Here is a 19,338-nt window from a genome sequence, read left to right as displayed (position 1 = left end):
CTTTTTCTCACTCGTCTTTGACCAATGCTCTTTGCAGGGATGTGGGCTTGGAACTGTTTCGCACCCACATAGCCAGCAATCCCGGTGTGCAGAGCCGTACCGTAGATGGCCTTCTCGAATTGATTGAACGCGAGAGGGGTGGTGATGCCGTCGACCGGTCCCTCCTAAAATCCCTTATTAGAATGCTTTCAGACTTGCAGGTGAGTCCTGCACACAATGTGAACACCTTTCTGGTGTAGACTCAAAACAAGATTTTTGTACGAATAATGAATGACCAGCCTTAAATTAAGGCATAGTTAGGTGCTGTAAGTTGGCTGTCATATGCCACCATAATTTTCCCTGCCATGCCACGCAGTAAAATGATTTCATGGTGTTTCACAGTGCATGGTTTCTTGACAATGCTTACAATCCTTACTGCCTTGCTGCTACATTTAGATGCAAGCTGGCACTGAATAAAACATTAAGTCACATTGAATAAAGCATTAGGGCACACTGAGGGGTTCACCCGTAGATTTTTTCTAGTGTACTGCCCAGAAAACACTTTTATCTTATTTTACTGGCTGTTTATTTTTTGCTCTTGCAAATTGGAAATGAGGAAGAGTAACGCCAGGAAATCTTGTTTAGCAGGCCAAGTGATCTTAGCCACAAATACATTCAGTTCAGTATGAAATATGTACAGCTACTAACAGCTTCTACAACTGCATTTTCGTGCTGAGAGATTATAGATTTTGGAGATTAATCGACGCATTGCTGTGCCCTGACGTTTGCTGCCCTTATGAAGACAAGTCCCCTTGTCGAAATCGTGTCTTAAGCGACATTCCTTGTTTGATCACACTTGATCATTCCGATCCTCCATCTTCCTGTGAAGCTCTCTTGTTTTACATTGCTGTGCATATCAGAAATGTAATGTTATGACTAGAGTTTTTTTTTGTGTAATTATGTCAGAGGACATCAAGGCGCCTACATTTGTGGCCCCTTGACTCAATTTACCTGGTAGTTAACAAGTCAGGTAATTTGTTTTCTGCACTTTGAGTGTTGTGCAATTCTAAAATGGCAGCAGTAAGGCAACAAGGGCAGCAGAATACCTTTAGCTGACAAAAGCCCTACTAAAAAACTAGTAACAATATGTCTGACCTTTAGCATTGGAGTGAGGGCTTCACACGAGGGTGAACATTACATGAGTAATACAGGTACTATATTTGTGAAAGAAAGCAAAATTGTTGTACTTTTGCATTCACAACTCAATGAGTCGGCACCCTGCCCTGTATTCCATCTCGAAAGAGTGCAGATTGCAGTAGGTCAGCTGTAAGTTAGCTTGCAAGCTTCTACAGCCAGTCAGGGGCCCAAGTTGAGGCAGCATTTCACCTGAAAGCAACATGTTATTGACTTGTACCTGTGCCCCCAGACAGCAATTATAGCTGGTGACATTATCTTTAAGGCATTGGGCGATCTAAGTCGTGATATTTAATTGGTTCCTTGAGTAGCTGACATTTTTGTGGGTGAAGCTTAAGGTTATGCCTCCCCAACCTGCTACAGTATGGCAGCATGAGTAGCTGACACTGGCTCCACTTGTGTAATGTTTCGCATTTAGCTAACATGTTAGCCCAAAGGTAAACATGGCATTTAGGCCATGTTTACCTTTGGGCTCCCAGAAACACTTAGCCAAGTTTGCAACATGCATTTGACCGAAAAACTGTTCGCAGATGTACGGAGAAGTGTTTGAAGGCCGCTTCCTGGAGGCGACAGAACGGCTTTACGGGGAAGAAGGCCAGCGGCTCCTTCAGGAGGCAGAGGTTCCTGCCTACCTGCAGCACGTCGAGCGCCGCCTGAATGAGGAGCAGGAGCGCCTGCTCTACTACCTGGATCACTCCACAAAGTGAGTAGTCCTATTGTCATTGCCAAAGATTCCCCTGCCTTTGGTGCTTTTGTATAAACCTTTTCATTGGGTGAGAAGGAAAGGGTGCGCGGCGAGCCTTTTCTCCTCTCTGGCTTGTGCGATCCGGTGTGGCGTTGCTTGAAAGTATTGCTGTCACATGCTGCAGAACCATTTAGAAATGTTCTAGCTTGCACTTTGTGAAAATTGCGCAATATCCGTTCCTGCAAGGTCGTTGGGGAACCAGTGTGTAGCCTTTCGGTGCATCAGTAACTACAATATGCGTAAATATCTCTTGGGGGTGCAAACGTGACGCACATCATCAGCCATCGTGTGCGTACATGTTGTGAACTATTTTCGGTGTATCGGTTTTAATTGAGTGAAGAGAACTGGCGTCTGTGTAATGCCAGGAAATGGAAAATCTCCTCACTATCTGATCGCTCAGCGTAGAAACTAAAACATAAGAGTACATGCTCATGTACAGCCAACCTAAGGCAACCTTGAAGCATCTAAGCGCCAGGTGCTATCAAATATTTGTGACACACCGGCATCATTCTCATGCATTTCAAGTCTAGTAGACTTGAAATCACTATGATATGTCTATGCTGGCCTCCTTTATGAGGCGGCTGATGGCACTGCCCAACACAGCAATCACTGCGGTTGGTGAAACAGCATGATACATATATAGGCAATGTGCTTTGGCATTGCTTTTTTTGCACTGTAAACCCTTAATATCCTTGGATCGCAAAAAAGAATGCAACAGCTCTATGCGAGGGCAAAATTTCTGTAATATGGGTGAGTGCGTCGTAGAGAACAGGACAAACAAAACTGGAAGAAAAAAAAATGTGGTTGTCATTCTCTTTCTCGAAAAAGAGAGAGAACAGGCTAACGCTACAGTAAGGCTTTGCATAGTCATGCGGCACAACGTTTACAGATCTATAAACGTTGATGTCACGTGCTTGGACCATGCAGTATATAAAATGAAGATATCTGTAATCCGGCATCTACCACTGCTTCGTATGCTCGTGCAGTTTGTAAGCGGTCACATTGCTGGACAGGTGTAATTCACACTGTAAGGTATGCAGTTATTACTAACCAAAACTATTTTTATTCATGGGTGTAAACCACGTCCACTGACCCAAGTAGTCATGCAATGTAATCTACAGCTAAGAGTTTGAACGCTTCTCAAACTATAACAGATCAGTAGCAGATCAGTACCCATGCTGTGACGATCGTCGCATATGTTTCATTGCTACTAAACCGCAGCTTAGAACTAAAGGAGGATACTAATGTAAAGTCACATTAGTGAACGGGATTTTCAGAAATACACAATGGAACTCCGAGGATGATTGTAGACTCCAGAGTGCACACATCACGCTGCGTGCTCCGTCCACTTCAACGCCAGCAGAAAGTCTGGCCATGCCAACTTAAATCACTTCAGTACATCTCACAGGATTGCTTTTCACGTAGGAGATGCCCCGTCACGCTGAACATACTGTGCGAGTGCGAAAACAAACACCAAAAACCAGCACCGAGCGTGTATCTGACATACAAGATTGAGCTCTCCCCCAAGCCAGCATGCCAACTGCCCATAGATGGCGCCACTGCATATGCATTGTGGTGGCGCCCATGAAAAGACAGTCTATGCAGGTACTACTTGCTGTTAGTGTTGCAGCACAAACTATCTTTAGAGCCACTGGTGAGTGATATTTTAGACATTTAAACCTTGCCTGCTTGGTTAATAGGTTGCCTTTTTATAACTGTGCTAACTTTTGTTTCAAAACAACAGAGCAGCTGTTTTGATTTATGGATAGAATAACGCTTGTATGTTTCTAAATTCTTGCGCAACAACTGCATCTTTGCTATGATATCCCAATTTGCATGGCTTACTTTGTGTTCAAAGCACAATGCATTGGTGGGCTAGTTGGTGCGAATCCATAATTACTTTGTGTGTTGGCAGGAATCATCAATGAGGCAATTTTTTTTTTAAGGAAAAGTAAGTGAAATCTACTAACTGAATTTGTTGTGCTCAATCTCACATCTTTTGGTTTTCCAACAGGTGCTATACCAAGTGTTTTACTTTTACATTAACAGAATTTTTAATTATCACCTTTGGCACTTATCACAAGTCTACTTATTGAGCCAAAATACTCCAAGAGGTTTACTTAGACTGCAAATCAATGCACATACTTGAACAATTCACAAAAGTTTAATAATTGTTTTCAGTGAAATAATTTAGCAAGCATATTGCAGTACATTTATTTATTTATTTATTTATAGATACTGCGATCTTTTACAAGATCTTAGCAGGGTGGGAACATACAAGTACATTCATAAAAACATACAGTTCAAGCAATCATGCCAACGCTTGAATTCAATATGGCAAAAGGACAAAATGCATGAAGAAAGGAGAAAATAAAGTATGTGCGGTTGATTCATGAATGCAGGTGCGCCTGAAAAACGGGATAAAGAATCTTGTGTAACGACTTTATCAGGAAGTTTATTCCAGTCAACTATTGTTCTTGTAAAATAAGAGTATTTGAAGCAGTTGTTGTGTGGTGTTAACGGGGTTACTGCTAGGAAGTGTTTATGACGAGTAGCATAACCAGTTAAAGGTGTTAAGATGTGTGAGGCATCAATATGGTAGTGGCTATTCATTAGTTGAAAAAAGAATTTTAATCGGGAAACACGATCTTGTTCTGTAATCGAAGAGAAGCCACTACGTTTAAGGAGATCTGTTATAGCAGTTCGATCGTAAGAATTGTAGATGAATCGGACAGCGTTCTTTTGAATTCTTTCTAATTTCTCAATATTTGTTCTTGTGTAGGGGTCCCAAATGATTATTGCATATTCTAAAGTAGGACGAACTATTGTATTATATGCCAGGAGGCGGACAGTTGGTGTGGAGAATTTCAGCGACCGTCTGAGGGTGAACAATTTGCGAAGACATGAATTGAAGCCAGTGATTTCAGAGAGCACATTCATTTGGAACAAGTTTTGAAACTAGCACCAGTTTTGAGATAAGCACAATCAAACTTGCAGTAACAAGGCACAGTTGTTCCACTTACTTTTCTAACAATATGCCTCTTGATGCGTTGAAGCTGAAAAGTTACTGGAATACCAATTAATTTCGTTGCAAACATTGGGAACATATATCTTGAAACTGGTGTTATCCTCAGAATTAGTTCCAATGGAATTTGACTTTAAAAGTCACCACTTACAATTTGTCAATTATAATATGTGGCTTAATGTAAATAGTTTAAAAGTTAATTAGGAAAATCTTTTTATTAGTCAATATTCACCCATTTCTTGTGCATGTGTCTGCCTCTGAGAGTAATTTGGCTCAAGAAGTTAAATTGTGCTACATGTCATGAGTGATTTTTAAGAATTCTGTTAATGATGAAATAAAATGCCCCGTATATTGCCTCCAGGGGTTCTGAACAATGCACAACCAAAAGCCACTGACTGGCCACTGTCAGTGCAAAATGACTCATTGAGCTAGTTGGTTCATAATCATAGTGCATTGATGAAGAACAATGAACTCTTTATTATACTCATTTCTGCCATGTTCATTTTTTAAATTGACTCTTATTGATCTTAATCAATACATATACAGGAGCTGGTACAGAGATTTGACAATGCTACCACCACCTCATATCTCACTTATGCTACCTTAAAGGGACACTAAAGGCAAATGTTAAGTGAAGCTAAAGTAATAGATTAGTTCGAGAGAATCTCTAAAGCGTCAATATTATCGTGAACGGAGCCTTAGTAATTGACAAATTGAGGTAAATACAGGACACGATTAGAGACTCCCCTGGGCCATTCAAGTATTTCCTGATGACGAAGGCACTCCTAATTTCATTTCTGTTACTAGTAGTCAACCACTCATTATAAAAACATAATTGTATTGCATTATAGGATGAAAGAAAACGCTACTTGTCCAGTTTTATTTCATTTTTAGAAAAAAGACCTGATTGACATTACCCTTCACAAAGATGCGGGCGGCCGAAAAGTTTCGCTCATGTCATTAGTTTAATTATCACATAGTGCTACGCTGGGGTTGCTGGCTCGCGAAGCTTGCTTAAACTGCAAGCAGTAGAGAAGTCCACTTCCATGTGATGTCACGGGATGCCCGTACAGTTCACGCCACTTGACCAAAAGCAACTGCAGCGGCAAATCCACTGCTCTGTCGTGGCTTGGTTTCTCCCCGGCCGGGTGTTTGCGTTTTGTGCAAAAAACTGTACCGCCATCTGTCGGGCACTGTTTTACTCATCGATGGCAGCAAAGGGCAATGATTGATGGGATATCCAACATCACCGCTCCCCGGTTGGGCGGCAGGAGATTTTAATTGCGATAAAGGTACTCGGACCCTGCAGATGCAATTTTCTCGTAAACTAAGTCTTTCCTTGGCACGAAACAAGCATTGTGAGGTTTCTGGAATGGTATTTAAACAGTCTACGTCAAGTTAGCATTTCCCTTTAGTGTCCCTTTAAATTAATTTCTGAAGAATGCCATGTCTGCAGTATTACAAGAGTACAGTCAAACCATAATGTGATATGCGTTATATGTGTTATCGAATCTATCGCTCTCTGTTATAGCAACCAGATTTCTATTTATACACTAGAACTTCAAAGCACTGCTTGTAGGAATTGTACCCACATATAAGTATCATTTTTTAAAGCATTGTACTGATGCAGCTGACGATTCAACCCTGCTTGACTGAAAGAAGAAAAAAAATAAGAGAGAGCAAGTATGCGTAAATTCATAAAAGTGTAGAAAACTTCCACAGGAGCTTTCAGAACACTCAAGCACCTGAAGGTGGTTACTCCACAAGGACACTTTCAAAGCTATGCGAAAGGTGATAGATTCATTGTGGTGTAATGGGTGCCAAACAGAATGCATGAGAGAAGGAGATGGACAATGATGCTACTGACAGCTATAATACACTATTACAACTGAAATAAATAGATAAAGCAATCAAAAGGGACAGGGAAGAGGGTAGAAAACAAATAAGGGACACCAAAAATTGTTCTCTCATGCCATCAGGATGTCACCACATCCCTCACATTGTCATTTAGCTCAATGTCAGTTCAGCTAATGCCTTGGCCATCTCTCAGCAAAGCAAGAAGAGAGATGCTGCACCTCCCATCACAACTGCGCTGGCTCCACACTAGTCTTTTCGCCATTTAGTGTGTGTTAACGGTAAATTTAGTTTTGCCTGTTTGAAACACTTCATTTACAACTACGTCGCACTGTTAAAGCAAGAGCATGTTACCAGCATAATATTTCTAATGTAAATGCAGGAAAGCGCTCATCGGCTGCGTGGAGAGGCAGCTATTGGGACAACACCTGGGTCCCATTCTTCAGAAGGGTCTCGACCAGCTGCTGGACGACAACCGAGATCTAGGCCTCATGTACAGCCTGTTTGCACGTGTCAAGGATGGACTTCCAATGCTGTGCACGCACTTCAATCACTATGTCAAGGTGCCTGCTTATGCCACTGGCAACTATGCTCTCAATTTATCCTTTTAAGCATGTCATTTTGAACATGCGCCAACTGGCTAAACAAGGTTGTGACATCAGAAAGCAGGAGTGCACACTTCCTGTCAATGTCATTGGCAGTGTCTAAAACACACGGCGATCATTGTGTCATGGTAAACAGACACCAGTGTTTTGGAGCTGGCCCTTGATCGACCACGCCTTTGACACTCTAACTTCACTGTAGCAGAAAAAACTATACTTTTGGCATGCATTTAACCTTGTGTGCAGGCCGGCCTCTGTGATTGCAGTGTGCTGCTGTGTTGAAGGCCATGCAAGACTGACGCACACACAGATCGTTGGTGCAGTGTTGTAAAATTGTACAGCACATAGTAAAAAAATTGGTAGTTTTGCCTGAAGGTGAAGCAATAAAAGCGATAGCAAGGTTTAGCGTTGTGCTCAGACTCCTCTGACGATGCACGAGTGCAATCTGGCGTGACACAGCACCCGAGACAATTATTGCTGTGCAGCGGGTGCCAGGTGTGTCACAACACTAGTGCTGTGAGGAGTGCTGGCAACAATTTTACCATTGGCATAAACTTATGCCATCTTTGACTGGTCGTTTCTGAGCGCTATGGAGTGCTCTCGAGAGCGGTGTTGTCTTCGGCTGGTCGAAAGAGGGTGCGCGCCATGCATTCGGCTGGTTCATCTTGATTGCTCTCCTCCATCTTCGAGCGCTCTGAGGCACTCCGAGCCCTGTCGTCAGAGCAGTCGTCGAGATTGAAATGTCGTCACAGCGCTGGTCGCTGCTGTTGGTGACGGCCCACTGTAACCTAGGCAACCTATGCCACTGCGTGCTGATGTCTCGACGAACGCTTGTCCCACCAGCGCTTCCGTCAGTTTATAGACGAAACATCGGACGTTGGCAGTAGTCACGTGGTTTCGCATCTGCCATTTCCTCCTCCGAGAGCGAGTCGCAAGTTCGGCTCGCACACTTGTCCTCTACCTATGAGCTCGGGGAACGCTAGATCTGCTCGACTGTGCTTTGGGGGATGGAGGCGACCAGTCGAAGATACCATTAGTGGTGCACAAGTTGAGGTCGAGGGAAAACCTTTGGGGTTTGTCAATGCCTAAAGAAAAGATAAAGAGATTTACTTTGACATTTACTGTCCAATCTGCTCAAATCAGTGTATGCACCATGGTGTGGCATGCACGCAGCTGCTCAGCAGGAGTGCTAATACAGTAAAACTTCGTTAATTTGTATTTCACGGGACCAGAAAGAAATATCTGAATTAACGGAATGTCCAATTATCGAGGGTATCAAGAGAACAATAAACAAATGGTTACTACATGAACACGCATTTATTTACTGAAAGAATGTGCAGATTCTGTTTTTATTTTGCACGAAAGCAATGTGGAAACTGTAATTCTCATCATATTATAACTGATTAGCATTTGCAGCAGCAAGGGCCTCGCAACATTTCTCGCACTGCGGCCGCAGCATGAGACCAGCATCTTTATCAGAGACAGGATTTTCACTACTGCGTACATATCCCAATTATTTTTTCATCACTGAGCTGGTTGGCAACATCCATCTTGTCCATCTTGATGCCTCCGGTGGGTTGATTGCCAGCATGTGGGCCACAGTAGGATCACTCTTCTTCTTTCATAGTTTTTGTCATCTTTGTGACATTGCACGCGCATTGCACCTACTCAAAACAAAACTGCTTTACTCGTCACAACCCCTGCGGACAAAACCATGGTCGCTGTCGTTTTGGTCATAGACTGTGATTATGCAGTTCTGAAGGTTTCGTGGCCAGTGCTGGGTCACACATAGCAGTAAATGCAAGAATAAGGCTATAAAGGAACAAATAGGCACAAAGCATTCTCGCATTCCCATACAGTTCCTGCTGATCATTATGACGATGCAAACTCCTCTGCATCGTTTCAGTTGGACGCTAGTGCTGCTTTTGATCTTTAGAGTAGTGCATATTTTGCTCTTTTTGACCTTTGAGTCATACACTTGTGGTGTTCTGCAAAGTTGCTAAAGGGGTATTCACATGAAGGATGCTTTTAGGGGGTATGGCTGGAGTCGAGTGATGTAGGCCACCACGAAAAGTTCCCCATTAACAAGTGCGAGGAAACCAGGGAGGGAGATAAGTGTTAGCAGACTGCATTACCTCTGGAAATAACAGCTTGGAATGAACTTCCAAGACACATTGTTGAAATTGTTGAATTGTTGAATCCTTTAGAGAAACATTTAAAAAGAAAATTGCATAGTCATGGGCGTATATTGTTTCATTTGTCCCATGTGACTTGGTACACATATTGTGTCATTTGTCTCATGTGATTTCGCTGTCATGATCCTTGTTTCTTGCCTGCTATTTATATTGCTGCGGGATAGTATTTCCAATGACGAAGAGCCGAGCAGTAAGAAGACGACGACGACGACGATTGGAAGCTAGCACAGGCTCTTGCCTCTTAGCCAACTGCGGCGTATCGCCTTGTAAATATACTTGTAAATAGCTTTTCGTCGGTGTCTTCCTACGTAACATATCTGGTGGAGGTGGACGTTCCCTGTACCTCGTCACGGAGCCTCGCAGTGGACGGTACGTCGAGCCTTCCTTCATGGCTCCCGGCGACGACAACTCGACTCCGCCGACTCCGACACCTGCTGCCACTTCGATGACCTACATCACTCTCTCCGCTCCCCGTGATCCTGGCGTATTCTTGGCAAAAGATGGGGAAGACGTCGAGGACTGGATCAGCCTGTGCAAACACGTCAGCCGCAATAACCGGTGGGACCCTACTATTATGCTCGCCAACGTAGTCTTTTACCTCGGTGGCACACCTCGAGTATGGTATCGGACGCACGAAGACGAGCTCACCAGTTGGGATTCGCTTAAGCAAAAGCTCCGAGACTTGTTCGGCAACCCCTACGGTCACCAACTTGCCGCGCAGAAGGCGCTTTCCGCTCGTGTGCAGACGTCAACAGAGCCCTACGTCACGTACATTCAGGACGTCTTGGCTCTGTGCCGCAAAGTTGACGCACACATGACTGAATCCGACAAGGTCTCCCACATCCTCAAAGGCATTGCCGATGACGCCTTCAACTTGCTTGTATTTAACAATGTGGCGACGATGGATGCAGTTATAAAAGAGTGCCGCCGCCTGGAACTCGCTAAAAGCTGACGTATCGACCAACAGTTTGCCCGTCTGCCCAACACCCCAGCGACATCTTCCTGTGCCGACGCTCCTCATCCCAACAACACTGGCGATGTTACCAGGATTGTCCGGCGTGAGATCGAGGCCGCCTATCCGGCTGCCTTCGACTCCAGCCCCTCCAATGCTCCTGCAGTCACTGTTTCCCTTATCCAGGCAGTTGTCTGCCAGGAGTTCGCCAACATGGGTATTCACACCATCTGCTCGGCCCATCGCCCTGATACCCACCCGGCTTCTTCGATTCCACCCCGTCCCGCACCTTCTTACCCACCACGTTTCCGCAACCCCTCTGAATGGCGCACTCCAGACGACAAGCCAATTTGTTTTCACTGCCATCGAATTGGGCACATTTCTCTGCACTGTCGCAGTCGCTGGAGTTCCCCCGAACCAGTCTACATATACTGCCTACTCTTGCCCCCCCAGGTGGCCTTTCTCGTCCCTATGCTGCCCACTCAGATAATGCCGCCACCGATTCTCCTGCGCCGAACCGCCCCTATTCTCGTTCGCCTTCGCCCCAACGACGACAATCTCACTCCCCCCAGCCCCGTCACTCCTATTCGCCGACTCCCTTCGGACGCTGCTCCCAGCCGGAAAACTAGACGATGCAGCGCCTCGAGGTGACGCTGCATTGCTCCCTATGCCGCCAAATCCTCTCCTGACGTTGCCCACTCATCTGAACCTTCTTCACGTGCAAGTCGACGGTGTTCCTGTATCTGCTGTCATAGACACTGGGGCGCATTTTTCGGTAATGAGCGCTGACCTTCGTAACCGGCTGAGGAAAATAATCGCGCCCGCCACGACGCCTGTTGTCCATGTTGATGGCGGAACAGCCCCTGTAATTGGTATGTGTGCCGCCCGCGTCTCCTTCGCCGATCGCTCCACTACCGTGCTATTCACAGTCATCGCTCACTGTCCCCATGACATCATCCTCGGCTTAGACTTCCTCTCCGCACATTCTGCTCTCATCGATTGCTCCGCCAGTACTCTCCGCCTCGACCTGCCTGTTCTGGATCCCGCTGAACAACACCCTCCTCGCCTCAGTTCCGTCGACTTTGTTCGCTTGCCACCTTCGACACTGACTTACGTTGACTTCGTGTCATCCCCACCAGTTCCCGACGGTCACTATATCGCGGCTCCTATGCAAGACGTCCTCTTTACACACGGGATCACAGTACCTCATACAGTTTTATCAATTAGGGCGAATCGCGTCTGCCTGCCAGTGGTCAATTTTGGCTTGACGACACAAGTGCTGCCACGCGGGATGTCTCTGGCCCAACTTTGCTCATTCGAGGATCACTCTGTAGCATCGATTTCAGTTGACAATTCAGCCAATCCTCCTCTACCATCGCAGTCGGCAACTTGTACCATCGCCAACTTACAGAAAATGATTGCACCCGACATGCCATCCAAGCACGCTCGTGCGCTCTACCACGTTCTGATTTCCTACCAAGATATTTTTTACTTTAACGATCGTCCTTTGGCCCAAACAACAGCTGTTAAACATCGCATTAATACCGGCGATGCCCTTCCTATTCATCGCCACCCGTATCGAGTATCACCGACTGAGCGTCAAGTTATTCACACCGAAGTTCGCAAAATGCTTGCCAAGAACATTATTGAACCGTCATGTAGTCCATGGGCGGCACCTGTCATGCTGGTAAAAAAGAAGGATGGCTCATGGCGCTTTTGCGTGGATTATCAGCACCTTAATAGAGTTACCAAAAAGGATGTGTATCCCCTACCTCGGATTGATGACGCCCTTGACTGCCTCCACGGTGCTCGCTATTTCTCCTCTATTGACCTTCGCTCCGGCTATTGGCAGATTGCCGTGGATGATCTCGACCGCGAGAAGACTGCCTTTGTAACACCGGACGGTCTTTATCAATTCAAAGTGATGCCGTTCGGTCTATGTAACGCTCCTGCCACATTTGAACCCATGATGGACTCCCTTCTTCACGGTTTCAAATGGTCCACGTGTCTGTGCTACTTGGACAACGTTATAGTATTCTCCCCCACATTCGCTACGCACCTCGAGCGCCTCTCAGCAGTCCTGGACGTTTTTCGGCGAGCCGGTCTGCAACTCAGTGCATCAAAGTGCCAATTCGGCCGTCGCCAGATTACCGTCCTTGGACATCTCGTTGACACGAACGGAGTGCAACCGGACCCAGGCAAGATCCATGCTGTTACGCACTTCCCTGTTCCAAAGTGTGTCAAGGATGTGCGCAGCTTCATCGGCCTTTGCTCGTACTTCTGCCGTTTCGTGAAAAATCTCGCGGCCATAGCACGACCACTAACCGAGCTTTTGAAAAAAGATGCCCCTTTCCAGTGGGGCGATAACGAGGCCTCTGCATTCTCGCTTCTAATCGACCTTCTCACAACGCCTCCCATTCTGGCCCATTTCGATCCTTCTGCGCCTACCGAAGTCCGTACTGATGCCAGCGGTCACGGAATTGGCGCAGTACTGGCACGCCAGCGTGGCCACAACCGTGTTACCGCTTACGCCAGCAGGCTCCTCTCGCCCGCGGAGCGCAACTATTCCATCACTGAGCGTGAGTGTCTGGCCCTAGTTTGGGCGGTTGCGAAGTTCCGCCCATACTTATATGGCCGACCATTTTCCGTTGTCACAGAGCATCACGTGCTTTGCTAGTTATGCTCATTGAAAAGGCCCTACAGGAAGACTTGGTCACTGGGCCTTACGCCTCCAAGAATATTCGTTCTGTGCCACCTACAAATCTGGCCGACTACACAAAGACGCTGACTGCCTGTCTCGCTACCCGGTAGACGAGCCTGACGCCGCCGACAGTAGTACCGCCGACGACATTTTCTCTGTGTCTGCCTTCGCTAACATCGCCGATGAGCAGTACCGAGACCTATCGCTGCGAGTACTCATCGAGCGTCTGCGCTCTACACCTACCGACGCATCCGTTCCTCGATATGTCCTCCAAAGCGGCATTCTGTACCGAAGGAACTTCCTCCCTGATGGCCCTGATCTTCTTCTTGTCGTGCCAAAACATCTACAACAGACTGTGCTCTTTGAGATGAATGACGCACCCACTGCAGGACATCTTTGGGTAACCCGCACGTACGACCGCGTCCGCCGCCGCTTCTATTGGCATGGTCTCGCTCGCTCCGTCCGACGCTATGTTGCTGCCTGTGATCCCTGCCAGCGTCGGAAAACACCTCAGGTGCTACCTTCCGGTCATCTCCAGCCGATCACCATCCCTGTGGAACCGTTCTTTCGTGTTGGATTGGACCTCCTCGGTCCCTTTCCCACGTCATCCTCTGGGAACAAATGGGTAGCTGTCGCAACTGATTACGCCACCCGATATGCTATCACGCGGGCTCTCCCTACCAGTTGCGCCACTGGCGTCGCAGACTTTCTCTTGTGTGACATTATCTTAGTGCATGGCGCCCCGCGACAGCTGCTTACTGACCGTGGTCGTAACTTCCTTTCGAAAGTTATTGCCGACATTGTGCGTTCCTGCTCTATTCAACACAAGCTGACTACCTCATACCATCCTCAAACCAATGGCCCGACAGAGCGGTTCAACTGTACTCTTACCGACATGCTGTCCAAGTACGTTTCAAAGGACCACCACGACTGGGACGTTGCCCTTCCTTACGTCACATTTGCTTATAATTCTTCCCGGCACGACACCGCCGGATTTTCTCCATTTTATCTACTCTACGGTCGCGAACCGACCTTGCCCCTTGACACGGTACTTCCTCCTGCTGCGACCTCAACAACCGAGTATGCGCGCGATGCCATCGCCCTCGCCGACCATGCACGCCAGCTTGCCCGTGCTCGACTGACGGACTCTCAAACCATGCAGCAGCGTCAGTACAACGCCCGCCACCGTGACGTACACTTTTCACCTGGTGCACTCGTGTTCCTGTGGTCGGCCTCTCGTGACGTCAGACTTTCAGAAAAGCTCCTTTCGCGATACCCAGGGCCCTACCGCGTGCTGCGCCAGGTGACGCCTGTGACGTACGAAATTGCTCCTGTGGGCTCAACCTCATCATCTACTTTGGCATCTAGTGATGTCGTGCACGTCAGTAGGCTCAAGACCTACCACACTGCTTCAGAGTCCGGACTTTAGTGTCTCCGGGATGGCGCTTTTGCCGCGGGGGGTGGTGCTACGGGATAGTATTTCCAATGACGAAGAGCCGAGCAGTAAGAAGACGACGACGACGATTGGTAGCTAGCGCAGGCTCTTGCCTCTTAGCCAGCTGCGGCATATCGCCTTGTAAATATACTTGTAAATAGCTTTTCGTCGGTGTCTTGCTACGTAACAATATGTATACTGTAAAAGCTCATTAATTCGAATTCCGTGGGGGTGCTATGAAAATTCAAATTATACAAAATTCGAACTAATGAAAGTCAGCGAAAAAAAAAAGCCTCGGTTAAGGCGCGTATATAGCGTGACGTGCCGTGAGCACGCGCGCACACACTACGTCAAGTTGGCGTGAACAACGTCTATACTTCGATGCACTGGCGCAGCCAACTTAACCGGACGCGGCCAGCGCGGTCCCACGCGCCCGACGTCGAGATGGCTCTTGCTCCATCCGTGCATTCGTCGCGCTGACTGGGGCGGAGAAAAAAAAAATCGCAGTCTCGCGCTGAAAGCGACGCATCGATTGCAAAGGAAATTAGTAGATAGCTATATGAAGTAAGGATAATAGCTTTATCGGCCGTATAAACTTGTAAGCATGAACGCATCTCGCTCGATGACCGCGGAAACTCACTGAAAAACGCTGAAGTGAGGACACGCAGCAGTAGCAGTGAGCGAATTGACGTTCGTACAGCTCTCGCTTCAACGCGAATGAAACGTAGAAAGCGCATCGCATATGAAGCTACTGGCACTACGCGCATTCTGCAAACATCGCAGATCGCTTTGAAGATGAGGCCCACGCGGGCGCGCACTTTGGCCACGTCCCAGATCGCTTTCAAGATGCGGCGCCCGCATGGCCGCGCATAGAATAAAGAACCAACTTAGAGAAGGGAAACTGTACCTTTCGCAGTGGGTCGAAAATAAGCAGCGGCAGCGCATGGAACTTACTTAGGTGGACGCCAGATGACGTTGCTCAATCTGGAAGCGGAAGTACACTTCTTTTTTTAGAACAAAATCCAATATGGCCGTTTTTCGCCGGTCGCGTACGCTGGTACACGCTGTGCTTGTCCTGCCGGCTATGTGGCATGCCTCAATGCCTTCGCTGCCGCATAGCTAGTGCGTTCTAATTGCCAAGAGCCTCTACTGACGCCCATACAAACAAGCCACAAGTGAGTGAACAGAACGTGCGACTTTATTGGCAGCAGACAAGCAGTTCGTGCAATAGCAGAAATAAAATTTGCATGTCGAGATGCGCTGAAATCATTGACACGAGCTCGTAAACGGCTCACCATCGTCGTCGCACGTGGTGGTCAGGTTAACGAGCGACAACCAGCAGCAGAAACAGATTGGACAGAGTGTCCCACCTGTTTGCAGCGACAGTCGTTGTTAAAGATGAGCAACTTGCAGTGCGAAGCAATCGGGTGACACAGGCATCTGCTGCTGCAGCCTACACAGCAACATGGACTACCCATCATTTTAGCATTGACTCCTTTCCGACCTGCATGTTTCTTTTCTTTCGGAGGCCGCTAATGTGTGGCTCACACTTGGTGTCCCACATTGTCTCAATATGGACAAGTCGCTTTCGTGGGCGTCACCTTTATCAGCCACTTTTGAGGGCCTTTCCACCCAATTTCATGCACGTCCGACCATGTAAGCACGTATTCTGGTCTCCGTTCGTGCTTAATCGCAGCCGAGAAAGGCCAGAGGCACAATTTGCCCATGGCTGCAGCAGGAAAGGGTGAACGAGGAGCACAAATCACAGTGTGTGTAAATTGGGAGTCTATGTCGCTGTGCAGGCTGCAGGAGCAAATGCTTACTTCGAGAGACTGCTTCCCAGTGCAACCGACCAGGCCGCAATATTCAAAAAAGATAACACTGCAACCGTAACCAAGTGACACAACAGCAAAATTAAACAGCAATCAGTCACCGCATGAGGTTCAGACAATACATTATACATTAGCTACGAACCATCTTACAGGCATAATGCTTGCCTTTGTTACATGTGGTGGTCTGGTAACGTGCAACAACCAGTGGTACAAACAGATTGGACAGAGCCTCGCACCTGTTTGAACCAACAGTTGCCATTGAAGATGAGCAACTTCCATTGCGAAGCAATCAGGTGACGCAGGCATCTGCTGCCACAACCAACACAGCAGAATGGACTACCTGGCATTTTAGCGTTAACTCCTTTCCAACCTGCAAATTTTTTTTTTCAAGGGCCGCTAATGTGTGGCTCACGCTTTGTGTCCCACCTTGTCTCAATGTGGACAAGTCGCTTTTGTGGGCATCACCTTCGGCAGCCATTTTTGCGGGCCTTTCCACCCATACGGCTATCAACTTCATACACTTCGAACCATGTAAGCACATATGCTGGTCTCCGTTTTGAGCAAATCATGGCCAAGGTAGGCCACAAGCACAATTTGCCCATGGCTGCAGCAGGCAAGAACGAACGGGGAGCACCAGTTACGGCATGTGTATAGTGGGAGTCTATGTCGCTTTGCGAACTGCAGGAGCAAATGCTTACCTCGAGGGACTGCTTACCAATGCAACTGACCAGGCACCCACATCCGAGAAACGTAACACAGTTACCACAACCAAGTGGGGCAGCAAAACCAGATTCTGCAATCAATCACTTCAGTGTAGCTTGCGCAAAGACCCAGGCTTTGAGGAAGAAGAGCAATCATCAACGAGACTAGGAATATGGAAAATGAGAAAGCTTGCATTCAACAGAGAAACCACTCTGCTCTGCAGGCATTGAAGGCTAAAAACATAAAGAAAAGTAAAATGGTGCATAGCACATGGTGCATAGGTTAATGCAAGACACATGCCGATGCTGCATCAGCTATTTCAGGAGAGGAATTGTGCATGACAACGTACACTAGAAGATACTGCTACAGATATGTTAAACTACTAGACAGTGACTGGTATTAAGTATCAGCGAAGAATCGGTTGACCTTTATGTTTGGATGAGGATGAATGATCTCTAACAAAAATGGGCAGTGAAAAAGCTTGCATTTATAGAAGAAAAATGACACTTGGCACAAACGGAATTGACATGGCTAGGAAGCTGATTAAGGGCAAACTGACGGAATTCGATCTTTTTGCCAGCGTCGTCCGTGCTTGGTCGGATGTTGCAGGTGCATCTGAAGACGAATTTCTAGGAAGTCCTTTTTGAGTTACCTGGATGACTCAGCCAAATGTCCGTGCTTGTGGAATGGTGGCTGAAGCTCTTTTCAGTCTTAACACAGTCCTCTGCAGACTTGATATCTCATCCATATTCTTCTGCATGCGCTTCTTTGTTCGTTGTGTAAAAGCCTTGCAAATTTGGGTCCAGCCCCTTCCTGTTGGTGCAGATAGGAGCTCCTGTGATGACCAAGATGTGCTTGGCATAGACTCTGTTGGTGCAGAACGGTGACACATGAGATACAGCACAGATTAGCCAAACTCATGTGCATTTTCTTTTATGTTCGAACCAATTATACTGAACCATAAATATGAACAAACATTCATATCAGCTGCAAACAGCAAGCCAATACAGCATATATCAAACATATTTATTTCTGAACTACGTGTTGTTTACCTTGTAATAGTAGCCAACGTCCACACGACGACCTTGTTGTAGCAGGCGGCAGCTTCTGTTTAGTGCGTGGAGTGTGTTGCTTTATACTGGTGCCGTCCTCATTACTGCATGTCTGGAACAGAAATTTTGACTGAATCAGAAATTGAAAAAGCAAAATTTTGCAATATGAAATGCAAAAAGGTGTGACATATATATTGTAATGGTTTGCGACTACAGAACACATGCAAATGTACACTGTCTGTTCTAGGGTACTTAAGCAGCATGTTAAATAAATATTGCTATTGTCCATAAAATTGATGTCTGCCTAACTACAATGCATGTCAACAGCTTCAGTATTATTAAGATCACAAATGAGAACATTTGTGCATTCATTTATACACTAGAAGAGATCACACTGCTGGTTCCACAAGCAAATGCATGAAAGTCATGAAGCTATTAGAACTGATGCATTATTTTTCTGCACGAACGTGATGCACTGTTTCACTACTGCAAAAATAAATGTCCTACGGTAAACCAAACTGAACAGCAAGAACATTTGGAACCAACAAGTACGAAATATGGGTGAATTATCATGCTTGCAACTGTTTAATACATTAAATTCTGTACTTTCACTTCATTTTACCAAAGGATTATTCGGTTTTGTGGACGAAAAACGTTGCCGGCGGACTCGAAAAAAAGTTTAATATGTATATTGATAAGGCTACTCAGTCACCTACGACCACGGCTACAATAAGATGAAAAATGAGACACGCGTTCCGATATCGCTCTTTCTTTCCTGCTTGTGTATAACGACAGCATCGCAAGTAAAGGTTTATTTAAGAAACAGCAACTGGAGATCCTGACTGCCCATATGTAATGCAGGATCTAGTTCGTTAACTTGTGCCCGTCTGGAAGGTAATGAGACGGATGTTATATAACAATTCAAGCGCGGTGTTAAACAACTCACCGTTATTGCCGTTGTCAGCCGCAGCAAAATCCAGCTCCCGTTTCGATGCAGATGTGTTCCGAATGGCTCACGACCGGAACCCAACTTCCGGGCTTACATGTCCGCTTGCAAACACGTAACTTCA

At 46.5% G+C, this 19,338-nt stretch overlaps 1 protein-coding gene across 2 annotated transcripts in view; it reads left to right on the top strand.

Annotated features, from left to right (window-relative positions):
• Cul4 (cullin 4) overlaps positions 1-19,338 on the top strand; it is a 70,505-nt gene that overhangs the window by 19,524 nt on the left and 31,643 nt on the right. For both annotated transcript variants that reach the window (XM_075679726.1, XM_075679725.1), the window contains exons 5-7: positions 38-200; positions 1,704-1,876; positions 7,180-7,360. In XM_075679726.1, coding sequence (XP_075535841.1) covers positions 38-200; positions 1,704-1,876; positions 7,180-7,360 — 517 coding nt within the window. The remainder of the gene's footprint in view (positions 1-37; positions 201-1,703; positions 1,877-7,179; positions 7,361-19,338) is intronic.

This window comes from Dermacentor variabilis, chromosome 2 (assembly GCF_050947875.1).
Source record: "Dermacentor variabilis isolate Ectoservices chromosome 2, ASM5094787v1, whole genome shotgun sequence".
In the NCBI taxonomy this organism is placed as follows: domain Eukaryota; kingdom Metazoa; phylum Arthropoda; class Arachnida; order Ixodida; family Ixodidae; genus Dermacentor; species Dermacentor variabilis.
This window is presented reverse-complemented; position numbering and strand designations above follow the sequence as displayed.